General features: G+C 33.4%; 1 protein-coding gene across 1 annotated transcript; it reads left to right on the top strand.

Annotated features, from left to right (window-relative positions):
- The first annotated feature begins 401 nt into the window (after nucleotides 1-401).
- On the top strand, nucleotides 402-5,232 carry LOC142624471 (AAA-ATPase At2g18193-like). The gene is made up of 2 exons (XM_075798042.1): nucleotides 402-1,510; nucleotides 4,595-5,232. The coding sequence occupies exons 1-2, from the start codon at nucleotides 536-538 to the stop codon at nucleotides 5,147-5,149; spliced, it is 1,530 nt and encodes a 509-aa protein (XP_075654157.1). The 5' UTR covers nucleotides 402-535; the 3' UTR covers nucleotides 5,150-5,232.
- The last annotated feature ends 6,824 nt before the right edge of the window (nucleotides 5,233-12,056 follow it).

The following is a 12,056-nucleotide window of genomic DNA, read 5'->3' as shown; positions in this document are numbered from 1 at the left end:
CATCAGGGTCTTTTTACTCTCCACAGTTATAATTTGTAAGCAGTGAAGTTATGGACTTATATGAATTCACCGCTTATAACTCTAATAAAAATTGTGGAATGTGGTGTGATAGCAAACTTTTTGATTGCCGAAAGTAAAAAGGTTCGTTCGTATATTATTATGCTCTTGAGAAAGCTATTGGTGAAGCGTGATGCACGTAATTCTGTCCTCTAATAATGTCCCAAATTTATTAACATGTACATCTGGTATGAACAAAAAAAGAAATTCTTTCCAGATTGTTTTATCCACGTGGTGATAATACAATGAGACAGAATACTTGAAAAGTAAGCAAACACCTTTCGCTTTTTCTTAATCAAGTGGAGTACTTCAATAAAGTAGGACCCCATGTTATAAATAAATATAAACAAACCCTGCTTGCCCAATAACAGTAATAAGCACAGGCAACACTAAAAAAGCAAAAACATATCAACAAAAAAAGTCCAAAAATCAGATTGATTTCTAAGCTGCTCAAGGTTTTCTTGCTTCAACAGTGAAAATGTTTTCCCTGAAAGAAATGCCATCCAAAGCCTCCACATTGTTCTCTGCTTACGCTTCCTTCGCTGCCTCCATGATGATGATTCGATCCATGGCCAACGAGGTGATTCCCCATGAGCTCCGCTCTTATCTCTACTCCGCTTTCCACTACCTCTTCACTCCACTCTCTTCCACACTCACACTTGTTATCGACGAGTACTGTGGCATGGCTCGAAACCAAGTCTTTGACTCCGCAGAGGAGTACCTCCGCACCAAGATAAGCCCCACAACAGATCGACTTCGAGTCAGCAAGAGCTCGCGTCAGAAACACTTCGCTGTGGCAATCGAGAAGGGTGACGAGGTTGTCGACAGGTTCGACAATGTTCAACTCAAGTGGTGCTTTGTTTGCACAGAACCCAAGAACGCACACGCCATTGAAAAGCGTTGCTTCGAGCTCACTTTCGATAAGAAATTCAAAGACAAGGTGTTTGAATCTTACCTGCCCTACATTTTGGTGAGGGCTAACTCTATCAAACAAGAAGAGAAGGTGGTGAAGCTGTATAACCGTGAGTGTCCCTTCAGTGACGAGGAGGGAGGTGGTGGTGGAGGTATGTGGGGTTCGATTAATCTCGAGCATCCAGCTACGTTTGATACTTTGGCTATGGATCCGGAGCTTAAGAAATCTATTATTAGTGATTTGGATAGGTTTGTGAGGAGGAAAGAATTCTATAAGAGAGTAGGCAGGGCTTGGAAAAGAGGGTATTTGTTGTATGGTCCTCCTGGTACTGGTAAATCTAGCTTGATTGCTGCCATGGCTAATTACCTCAAGTTTGATATCTATGATTTGGAGCTCACCAGCATTTACGGCAATTCTGATCTAAGAAGGATTTTGTTGTCCACTACAAATAGGTCTATTTTGGTGATTGAGGATATCGATTGCAGTGTAGAGATGAATGATCGGCAAAATCAAGATCAGTATGAACCTTCTCATTCCAAGGTTAGTATAGTGTTTCTTGTTTTTTTGTTTTTTGTTTTTTTTTGAATAATAAAAATAGGTTTAAACATGGATAGATGATGTTAATAGACTAAGAAAAAGAGTTATTACAGCTATTTACATGGCAAGTGAAATATGAGTTTTGACCTATCAAAATCTAACAAAAATCTTAGCAGTTTTGATGGATGTTAATGCGGATTGAGATCATGTTATTCAATTGTAATGAATGGTTGGAATTGAGAGTTGGAAAATCAACTTTCAATCTCAATTATTAAATAAATAAATAAATAAATAAAAATTAAAAGAAGTATAAGGTAAAGAATATAAAACTTTTTGTGAAGGAAATATAATTAATTGCACTGAATCTCAATCATGCTAATGCTATGAGTAACAAATTCCTAGTGCGGCTAAAGCTTTGGTAAGAAATCAGTCACTTGATTCCTTTCACAATAGGAATAAGTTAGCTTAGATGGGATGTGGAGTTCACGATGAATAAAGTAATGAATGACCACCACTTTAGGTATTGAGTCCTAGCATCTCACAGCATGGCAATATGATAGTTATGTAGAAACAGTTTAGGATCAAGTTTGACTATCAAATGAGTGGACTCGACTCGAGTGATATCTCAAGTTGAAGACCATCTCTAAATGTCCATAATTCAACTAAAACACTAGTTGTTGGTCTTGGAGAACTTGTTAACCCAAACATCATTATGGTCACGGATTAATTAAACCCCCACCCCCCCCCCCCCCCCCAAAAAAAAGCCGCTAGCTAGGTTAATTACTAAAACAAGAAAACACACACACACACACACACACACACACACACACACACACATATATATATATATATATATATATATATTGTTTCTATGTAATGTACTTCGAAAAAATGTCTTAATTTGCTTTCTTGTATTATCGTCGACATGATCATGGGGTTGAAGACCAACATCAGACAACCTTAGCCGACATCGCCCATGGGCCCCAAACTTATTGTGAAATTATTTCATTTGCAACTTGCACACCCTTTTCTATCCCTTTCTCTTGCTTACTTTTTCACCAAAAAATTGGAAAAAGAGTAAAAGACAAAAAAAAAAAAAAAATTCGCACAACGTTTTGGGGACGTTGGTAGCCCGTAGGTAAACATAAACGGGAATTCCAAGTTCAACATCGCATTTGTTCTTGGTGCTTTGGATTAGATCTTTTTCATTAATTTATTAATTTGTTAATGCTTGCTGCACAAAGCTAGTTGTTCACATATAAATACATAGCATCTAACTGATTTTGGCCTTGTGGCACATATTACATATACTCTATACATAACGATGTGTAAACACACTAATTAATTTATGTAATTTTTTTAAAATTGATTTTCTAAATACAATTATGTCTTTGTCATTTACTAACTTTTAGATAAATAAATAAATATTTATATGAAAAACTAATTTAATATATACGCATTACATAACTTCACTTTCGCAATAGAATCAGAACCCCACAGCGCCCACACCTCACATGACCCGAGTTTAGTTTGGTTGGATTTGGTACTTCATTCACCTGGTAAAAACTAAAAACTATACTTCCAAAAAAAAAAAAAAAAAAACTAAAAGCTAAAAAGCATTCATTTTGGTACTTTTTTTTTTTCCCCTGAAAAGGTATCAGTACTATTGGGCCTTAGAGCATTCACACCAGTTCTTATATAATCTTTTATAATACAAAAAATACTTAATTTTACACATTTTGGTCAAAAAAACTCTCACATCAGTGAGTGTAAAACTGTGTAAAATCTTGCAAATCCATCCACGAGCTACAGTAACTATGTGAATATACATGGCTACTGTAGCTTGTTCATTCAATATTTTATTGTTTTCCCATTCGCTCCTTTTTTTTCTCTCTCTTGTCCGTGCTCAACAAACTCAGTTCTCTCCTCATCTACTTCTTTTTCCTCATATGCACACAAACACACCTATACACAAACACATCCACACAGACAAATCAACACAGAGATACACTTACTCAAAAAAAAAACACAAAGATACACAAACACAGATCGGTGCTTGATCGGAATGATCGATGCTTATGGAACGATCGGTGCTTGACTAGATCAGAGCTCGTGGGTCTTGCCTATGGATCGAAGCTCGCGGATCGTGGATGGAGCTCGTGGATTGTGATCAGAGCTCGCGGATCATGGATCGAAGCTCGCGGATTGTGAATCGGAGCTTGTGGATTAGAGAGGGAGAGTTGATTTAAGCTCATGGATTGGAGAGGGAGAATTGATTTGAGCTCGTGGATCAGAGAGAGAGAGAGAGAGAGAGAGCAACAAACATAAATGGGAAGAGAGATAGAGAGGTGCGTATATATATCCGGGTAGTTAGAGAAATAATAAAAATTTTGAGGAAATTGATTATTTAATTAAAAAAGGTGATAGATTAGATGAACTAATGTGAGTGTTTTGTAAAAATAGATGTGTAAAATAAAAAAAGTAAGTTTTTAGTATAAGAATATATGTGTAAAATAGAGCAACTGATCTGGTTGCTTTTAGCTCGACCAAACGCACTAAAGATTAATAAGTGCAATAGCTTTGTGAAATTAATCACGAGTGTCTGAGACCACCGTGCGCTTTTAGTACGGTGTTCTCTCTTTAAATATAAATATTTGTAAGTGTGATGAGAAGCAAAGATTGAGATTTAAATTTTGAAGAGGGAATTTTACGCATATGTATGTATGTATTGCTTGCTTAGATTAAGTTGAGAAGTTCAAAAATAAATTGGTAAAATTTTAGAGTTTAAAATCTTTTTTATTCACACTTCTCACGTTTCCAGACTTTGGGGTGGGTTCAAATTTTGGGAACACATTTAATCCATATATTAATGAATCAATACTGATTATATATGCTAATTTAACAGAATAATGATACTTTCATAACCACAAATTGATTTTTCATATTTTACAAGTGGACATTTCTTTTTCATCTTTTAATATATGTACTCTAACAAATCAATTATAAACATTGTTTAAAACAGTAGATGTAATTAAAATGAGTATAAGAGAATATTTTCTTAATATAATAATCTGTTTTTGTTCGCAGTTGACTCTGTCGGGTCTATTAAACTTCGTTGACGGCTTGTGGTCCAGTTGCGGCGACGAGCGAATTATTGTGTTCACTACCAACCACAAGGACCGGCTTGACCCTGCCTTGCTGCGTCCCGGTCGAATGGACATGCATATTAACATGTCATATTGCACTAGTCGTGGCTTCAAACTCTTGGCCTCTAATTACCTTGGCATTCATCATGGAAAATCCCACCACCTCTACGGAGAAATTGAAGGCCTAATAGACAGCACAAAGGTCACCCCAGCAGAGGTTGCCGAGGAACTAATGAAGAGCGAAGATGCCAATGTTGCTCTTCAAGAGCTTGCCAATTTCCTCAAACGTAAGCAGGTTGAAAGCAATGAAATTAAAGATGAAGATCAAGAAGCAAAGAGGTTGAAAACTGATGAAAATGTGAAGAGAATTGTTAAAAATAGGTTGAAAACTGATGAGAGAATTTTTAGAAACGGTAGGAGAAGAGGTGTAAGAGGAGGAAGAAGCCTGCGATCAGCCACAAGGGGTGCAAAATGTATACATAGTATATTTGACTAGTGTAAAATATTAGTGCACGTACGTTTGTCAATAAGAGGATACGCTCACACTTTACCTATTTAGAATAAAAGTTATCTTACATTCGTTGATCTTGCAAGTTACAATAGGAATTGTAGTAAAGGAAGATGGCACTAAAAGCTAGAAAGAAAGATCAGGACAAGTACATGGTTCCGTTGTTGTCACTTTTTTGAAGTAGACATGGACTAGTACATTGTTGTCCTAATTTTACTAAAGCAGCTTTTTGAGTCTTTTGGCTAAACATTACAAAAAACGAAGTTTATTATTGTTATAGGTACTGTTCAAAATTATTTGGCGAGGAGAGAGACTGAATTTCAGCAACGGTATTGCCAAAATTGCAAGAAAAAGTAGAATGTGTCAGGGGAGAGAGAAAATTGAATTTCGGTAATGAGATTAGCGAAATTCTTGTCCTGTCATACCTGCCCGTGAAATGCCCAAAATGCTGAAATGGAAAACTAATTGTGGCAATGGCATTGCCGAAAATGGGAGGAAAAAAAAAAACAAATTTTGTGGCAACCAAGTTGCCGAAAATGGAAGGAAAAAAAAAAAAAGATTCTACGTCCACAACATTTTTCATAACAAATTACAGGTAGTTAGTTGTTATTGGTTCAAATTTGAACCTAACACTAAGATAACTTTTTTGCTCCAATAAGTAACAATTTGTCATTTATGATTTGTTGTAAAAATACTGTGAAAATGTTGTAGACGTATCATTTCTAAAAAAAATTGTGGAGCCAAAATAGAAGGAAAAGAAAAGAAAAAAAAAAGTGGCAATGTGGCAATAGCATTGCCGAAATAGAGGGAAAAAAATTGATTTTTTTCCCTCTATTTCGGCAATGCCATTGCCACATTGCCACTTTTTTCTTTTTTTTTTTCTTTTCGGCTCCACAATTTTTTTTAGAAATGATACGTCCACAACATTTTCACAGTATTTTTACAACAAATCATAAATGACAAGTTGTTACTTATTGTTATTATTGGAGCAAAAAAGTTATCTTAGTGTTAGGTTCAAATTTGAACCAATAACAACTAACCACCTGTAATTTGTTGTGAAAAATGTTGTGGACGTAGAATCTTTTTTTTTCCCCTCCATTTTCGGCAACTTGGTTGCCACAATTCTTTTTTTTTTCCCTCTCATTTTTGGCAATGCCATTGCCACAATTGGTTTTTCATTTCAGCATTTTGGGCACTTCACGGGTAGGCTTGAGAGTAAGGGCAGGACAAGAATTTCGGCAATCTCATTACCGAAATTCAATTTTCCTCTCTCCCCTGACACAGTCTCTCTCCTCATTTTACCAAATAACTTTGAACAGTACCTATAATAATAATAAACTCCGTTTTTTACAATTTTTAGCCAAAAGACTCGCAGCTTTTTACCAACAAAAAAGAAAAGAAAAAAAAAACCCTACGCCGACACTCTGCTTTTTTGCTATTTGCCGGCATTCATCAAACTTCTTGGATAATTATTTCATCGTTTCAATATTCATCGTTCCATCTGTCGATAAAGTTGAGATATTTCTCCTCGTCTAATGGAGGCAAAGAGATAAGGGTTTGGTTTGTCTTTAATATGGCGTAAGACATCCATATCATTTGCTAATAAAAATAAGTAAAGGTTATTTGTTTTAAAGGTATTGGTTTATAAATTTTTTTTTTTAAAATAATTTATTGAAAAAAATGACAAAGTAAATAATTTTTTTAAATAATTTTTATATTTCTCATGAAAGTTGTGTCAAACTTTTTTTTGTATGATTTATTAACAATTATTCTAAACACACCCGTTAACATGATCCATAAAAATAAATAATATGACCAAGGATGGGGACATACTTTGACTTGGGAGGCAATAGCCACCCTAAATTTTTTTTTAAAAAATTATTAGTTTATGTAGGGATTTGGTACTAATTTTAGCAATTTTGTTATATAAAATTATACTTTGCTTCCCTTTAATAAAATATGTTGCAATAATAATGTTTGATTTTTGAAGAATATTGTTTCATAAAGTTGATAAAGTAAATTTCTAGTCCTAAAATTTTTAAGTAAAAATTTAAAATTTTGTATGCTCGATCAGTTAAAACTTTTGCTCAATTGATTGAAGTGATAAGGAAAATGATCTTGTAGCTTCTGCTTGACTCGATTTTTTTTCGATTCTCATTCGATTGATCGAAAAAAACCTTCGATTGATTATCGATTCCTCTCAATCGGTCAAGACCCGTAAAACTGAATATTTTTTAGAATTTTCCAATAACTATTTTGAATGTTTGAAAAGGTTTCAAGTATTGTGAATGGTTTTATGAAATGTTTTAACTCTCCATATGTGCCCTTTGATAAAATATAACCCTATGGGTATAACTAGTGGCTTATGTTTACTTGATAACCACTACTTCTTCTTCTTTTCTCTCCCAAAAAAGTTAGGATATGTTTGGTAACTTTTTTTTCTTGATTATTTTCTGTTTCTAAAACAATTTTCTATTTTGGAAACTAAAAAACTTATTTGGTAACCCAAAATGAACAAAAAATAAAAACTGTTCTCAAAACTCAATTTGTAAAGGAAATTAAAAATATGCAAAATACTGTTTTCAGTTTCTAATTTTTAAAAAGTCAATGGAAAAAACATATAATTTAATGAATCTATCTCATTTAATAATTTAGCATTAAAAATAAAATCCTAGTAACAACATATTTTAGTATTTTCTATTTTTTTCTTCAAAAAACTATCTTTTTAATTTCAATTAACTAAACATGTTTTTTATTTCAAAAATACAAGAAAATTGTTTTTTCTTTATATTCCCAAAAATAAGTTTTTGAAATATAAAATAAAAACTATTACCAAACATAACCTTAGTTTCTAAGAAACACAAGAAATCATGTCAGTGTTCTCTAAAATTACTATCTGTAAAACCCAACAACTTGGTTGTATCCTGGGGACAAATTTGTTATAACCCTATAACAACTATTGTGTGGGAAAAAATATTGTCTAAGGATAACAATTTTGTGCTTTCAAGTTATGTATTTTCTATTTGTCTTTTGAGTTAAAATTGTTCTTCCTTTATTACTTTGTGTAATATTTCCAACAATCTTCGACAATATTTGTATAATGGAAGGAGCAAGTGATGTTCCAACATTGAAGATGTTGAATCATGAGTTGGTGAAATTGGATCGCTTTGATGGAACCAATTTCTCTCGGTGGAAAAGCAAGATGAAATTCATACTCATTGCACTAAGACTTTTCTATATCTTTGACCCAAATTTGATGCATTTTCCTATTGCGAGTGATGAAGATACTGATGAGATAAAGACACAAAGAAAGAAATGGGGAGGAAGTCAAATTAATATGTAGAGGACACATTCTTAATACTCTTTCGGATTGTCTCTATGATCTCTACACTTTAATGAAGTCACTAAAGGAGATTTGGAATACTTTGGAGGCAAAGTACAAAACTGAGAAAATAGGTACGAATAAGTTTATTATTCAAATGTACTTTAATTATGAAATGCTAGATAATATTTCAGTTTTAGATCAAGTGCATGAATCACAAATTTTGGTCAATAAACCCTATGATTTTTCAATCAATATTCCTGAATCATTCCAAGTGGATGCAATTATTGCAAAACTCCCTCCAAGTTGAAATAATTTTAGGAAGAACCTTCTACATATGTCAGAAGATCTCACTTTAGAACAATTCTGATTAGAGATGGGACTAATACCGACTCTAAAGTGAATGTGAACAATGTGAGCAATGTTTAAAGTGGGAATTCAAGCAAGACCAATAAGCACTTAAAAGTGAACAAAAGTGAGAGTAGTTTCAAGAAGAACAACTCCAAGAATCCTAGCAAAGACAAGAAGAACCGGACTTCTTTCCATTGTGAAAAGAAATGTCATTATAGTCGCAAATGTAAACTCTTAAAGAACAAGAAAAATGATGAAGAAGGCAATACCAATGAAACAAATGTCATTGAGGACATTATTGCTATGGTAAGTGCTATACATATTGACATGATCACTGAAGTTCATATGGCTATAATTACAAATTCTTTTGAATGGTGGTTTGATTCAGGTGCAATGGTGCATGTGTGCAAAAACAAGGAACTATTTAAGACTTATGAGGAGTCTTCCATAGAACAATAAGTGCTGATGGGCAACCACGACAAAGAAAAGGTTCATAAAAAGGGCATCAGTGAAGTCAAAATAACTTCCAGCAAGATGCTGATCTTGACCAATGTTATTCATGTACCCGATATTAAGAAAAATCTTGTATCTATCAATTTGTTATGTAAGAGTGGTGTAAAAGCTATACTTGAATCGAATAAGTTAATCTTGTCCAAGAATGGGATATTCATATGAAAGGGATATGCTACTGATATCATGTACAATCTAAATATTATTAATAAAGAGGTTTTTGGTTGGGCTTATATTGTTGATTCATCTTATTTATGGCATGCTAGATTAGAACATTTAAATTTCAAATACTTGAAGTTTATGTCAAAGCATGATATGATTCCATATATGCATGATGTTGAAAAGAAATGTTAAAAATGTATTCAAGCAAATATGACAAAGAAACCATTTTCTAAGTCAAATAGAAATTATATTATGCTTGAAATTGTATATTCAAATGAATGTGAGTTGAATGACATATTAACTAGGCGTATTAACTAGAGGAGGTTAAAGATACTTCATTACATATGTATATTTGATGTATACTTCATTAACTAGAGGAGGTAAAAGATACTTCATTACATTCATTGATGATTTCTCTAGATTTACATATGTATATTTGATGAGAAACAAAGATGAATCATTGACATGTCCAAACGATATAAAACTAAAGTAGAAAATCAAAAGGATGGGAAAATAAAGATACTACGTAATGATAGAAGTGATGATTATTTTTCTAATGAGTTTTGTACATTTTATGAGGAACATGGTATAATACACCAAAGTTCAATCCCTTATACACCCCAGCAAAATGGTTTAGCTAAAATAAAAAATAGGACCCTTGTAGACATGGTAAATGCCATGATTTTAAGTGCAAAGCTTCCATTTAATTTGTGGGAAGAGGCATTGCTTACTGCATGTCATATGTACAATAAAGTATCTTCTAAGAAGATTAAAGTATCTCCATATGAGTTATGACTTAGAAGGAAACCAAACCTTGATTTTATCAAAGAGTGTGGGGGTGTTTAGCCTTTTATAGAGTTGTTGACCCAAAAAGAACAAAGTTAGGACCAAGAGTTATGAAAAGTGTCTTTGTGGGTTATGTTGAAAATTCAAAGGCATATAGATTATTAGACTTAAGCTCTAATACGATGGCGGAATTAAGAGATGTTGAATTTATTGAGGATAAATTCATTAAAGATTCCATGAATGTGTTGATACCCACTCAAATACAAGGAGATGACTCTAATCCTAATACTACCTTGGGTAGTACAAAAAGGATTAAATGTGGTTCTCCAAGTGAACAAAGAAAGAGTTAAAGAGTAAAAAAAGAAAAGGACTTTGGTTTAGATTTCATTTCTTATCAAGCTCAATTATATCTTGTTGAAGGTAATAGACAAGTGGTCCTAAATAATATGGCCATAGTGTTTAATACAAAGGATGATCCTAAAACATTGAAGGAAGTTATGGCTTCTAGATACTTTTTGGATAGAAGCCATGAATGATGAGATGGACTCAATATTATTTAATAATACTTGAATCCTAGTAGATCTACCTACTAGTTCAAAACCAATTGGTTGTAAACGGGTATTTAGGAGAAGATATAATACTGAAAGGTCAATTCAAACCTTTAAAGCAAGATTGGTGGCAAAATACTTTAAAGAAAGGGAAAGAATAGACTATTTTCATACCTATGCACTAGTGGCTAGGATCAAGTCTATTCGAGTGTTGTTACCACTTGCATCCATATACAAATTGATTGTACATCAAATGGATGTAAAGGTGGCTTTCCTAAATGGTGGTCTTGATGAGGAAGTTTACATGGGACAACCTGAGGGTTTTGTAGTTCCTAGAAATAAGAAAAAATGCAAATTAGTCAAGTCTTTGTATGGCTTGAAACAAGTTCCAAAACAATGGCATGAGAAGTTTGACTTCGTGATTTTGTCAGATGGTTTTGTGCACAATGGTGCCAACAAATGTATGTATTCCAAATTTACAAAGGAATATGGAGTTATTGTATGCCTTTAAGTGGATGATATGCTCATATTGGGTACAAATATGAAAGGTATGTGTGAAACCAAAGAGTATCTATTTTTTGTGTTTAAAATAAAAGATTTAGACAAAGTGGATCCTATTTTGGAAAAAAAAAAAAAACATAGGGGAGGTTTTGCACTATGTCAATCTCATTATGTTGAGAAAGTACTTCAAAGATTTGAACATCTTAATATAAAGGAAGCAAAAACACCTTTTGATCGGAATAAAATTGGGGTGAAAACACTGGAAGAAGAATTACACAGTTCGAGTATGCTAGTGCTATAGGTAGAATGGTGTATGCTATGCATTGTACAAGGCCAAACAAATCTTTTACAGTGGGCAAACTTTCTAAATTTACAAGTAATCTAAGTGTGGATCATTGGAAAGCAATTACTAGAGTTCTTGGTTATTTAAAGAAAACCATAAGTTTGAGACTCTTTTATTCTGAGTTTCCAGCTGTGTTGGAAGGTTATTTGGATGCCAGTTGGATTACTAGTGTGAGTGATAATAAATCCATGTCTAGTTGGATATTCACTCTTGGTGGAGGTGTTATCTCTTGGGTATCAAAGAAAAAAACCTGTATTTCTCACTCCACCATAGAATTAGAATTTATAGTCTTGGTGACAATAGGCAAAGAAGCAGAATGGCTAAGAAATATGTTATTAGACATAAAGTTGCGGCCACAAACAATATTAGCCA

The sequence above is a fragment of the Castanea sativa genome, chromosome 2 (genome assembly GCF_040712315.1).
Source record: "Castanea sativa cultivar Marrone di Chiusa Pesio chromosome 2, ASM4071231v1".
Lineage (NCBI taxonomy): Eukaryota > Viridiplantae > Streptophyta > Magnoliopsida > Fagales > Fagaceae > Castanea > Castanea sativa.
This window is presented reverse-complemented; position numbering and strand designations above follow the sequence as displayed.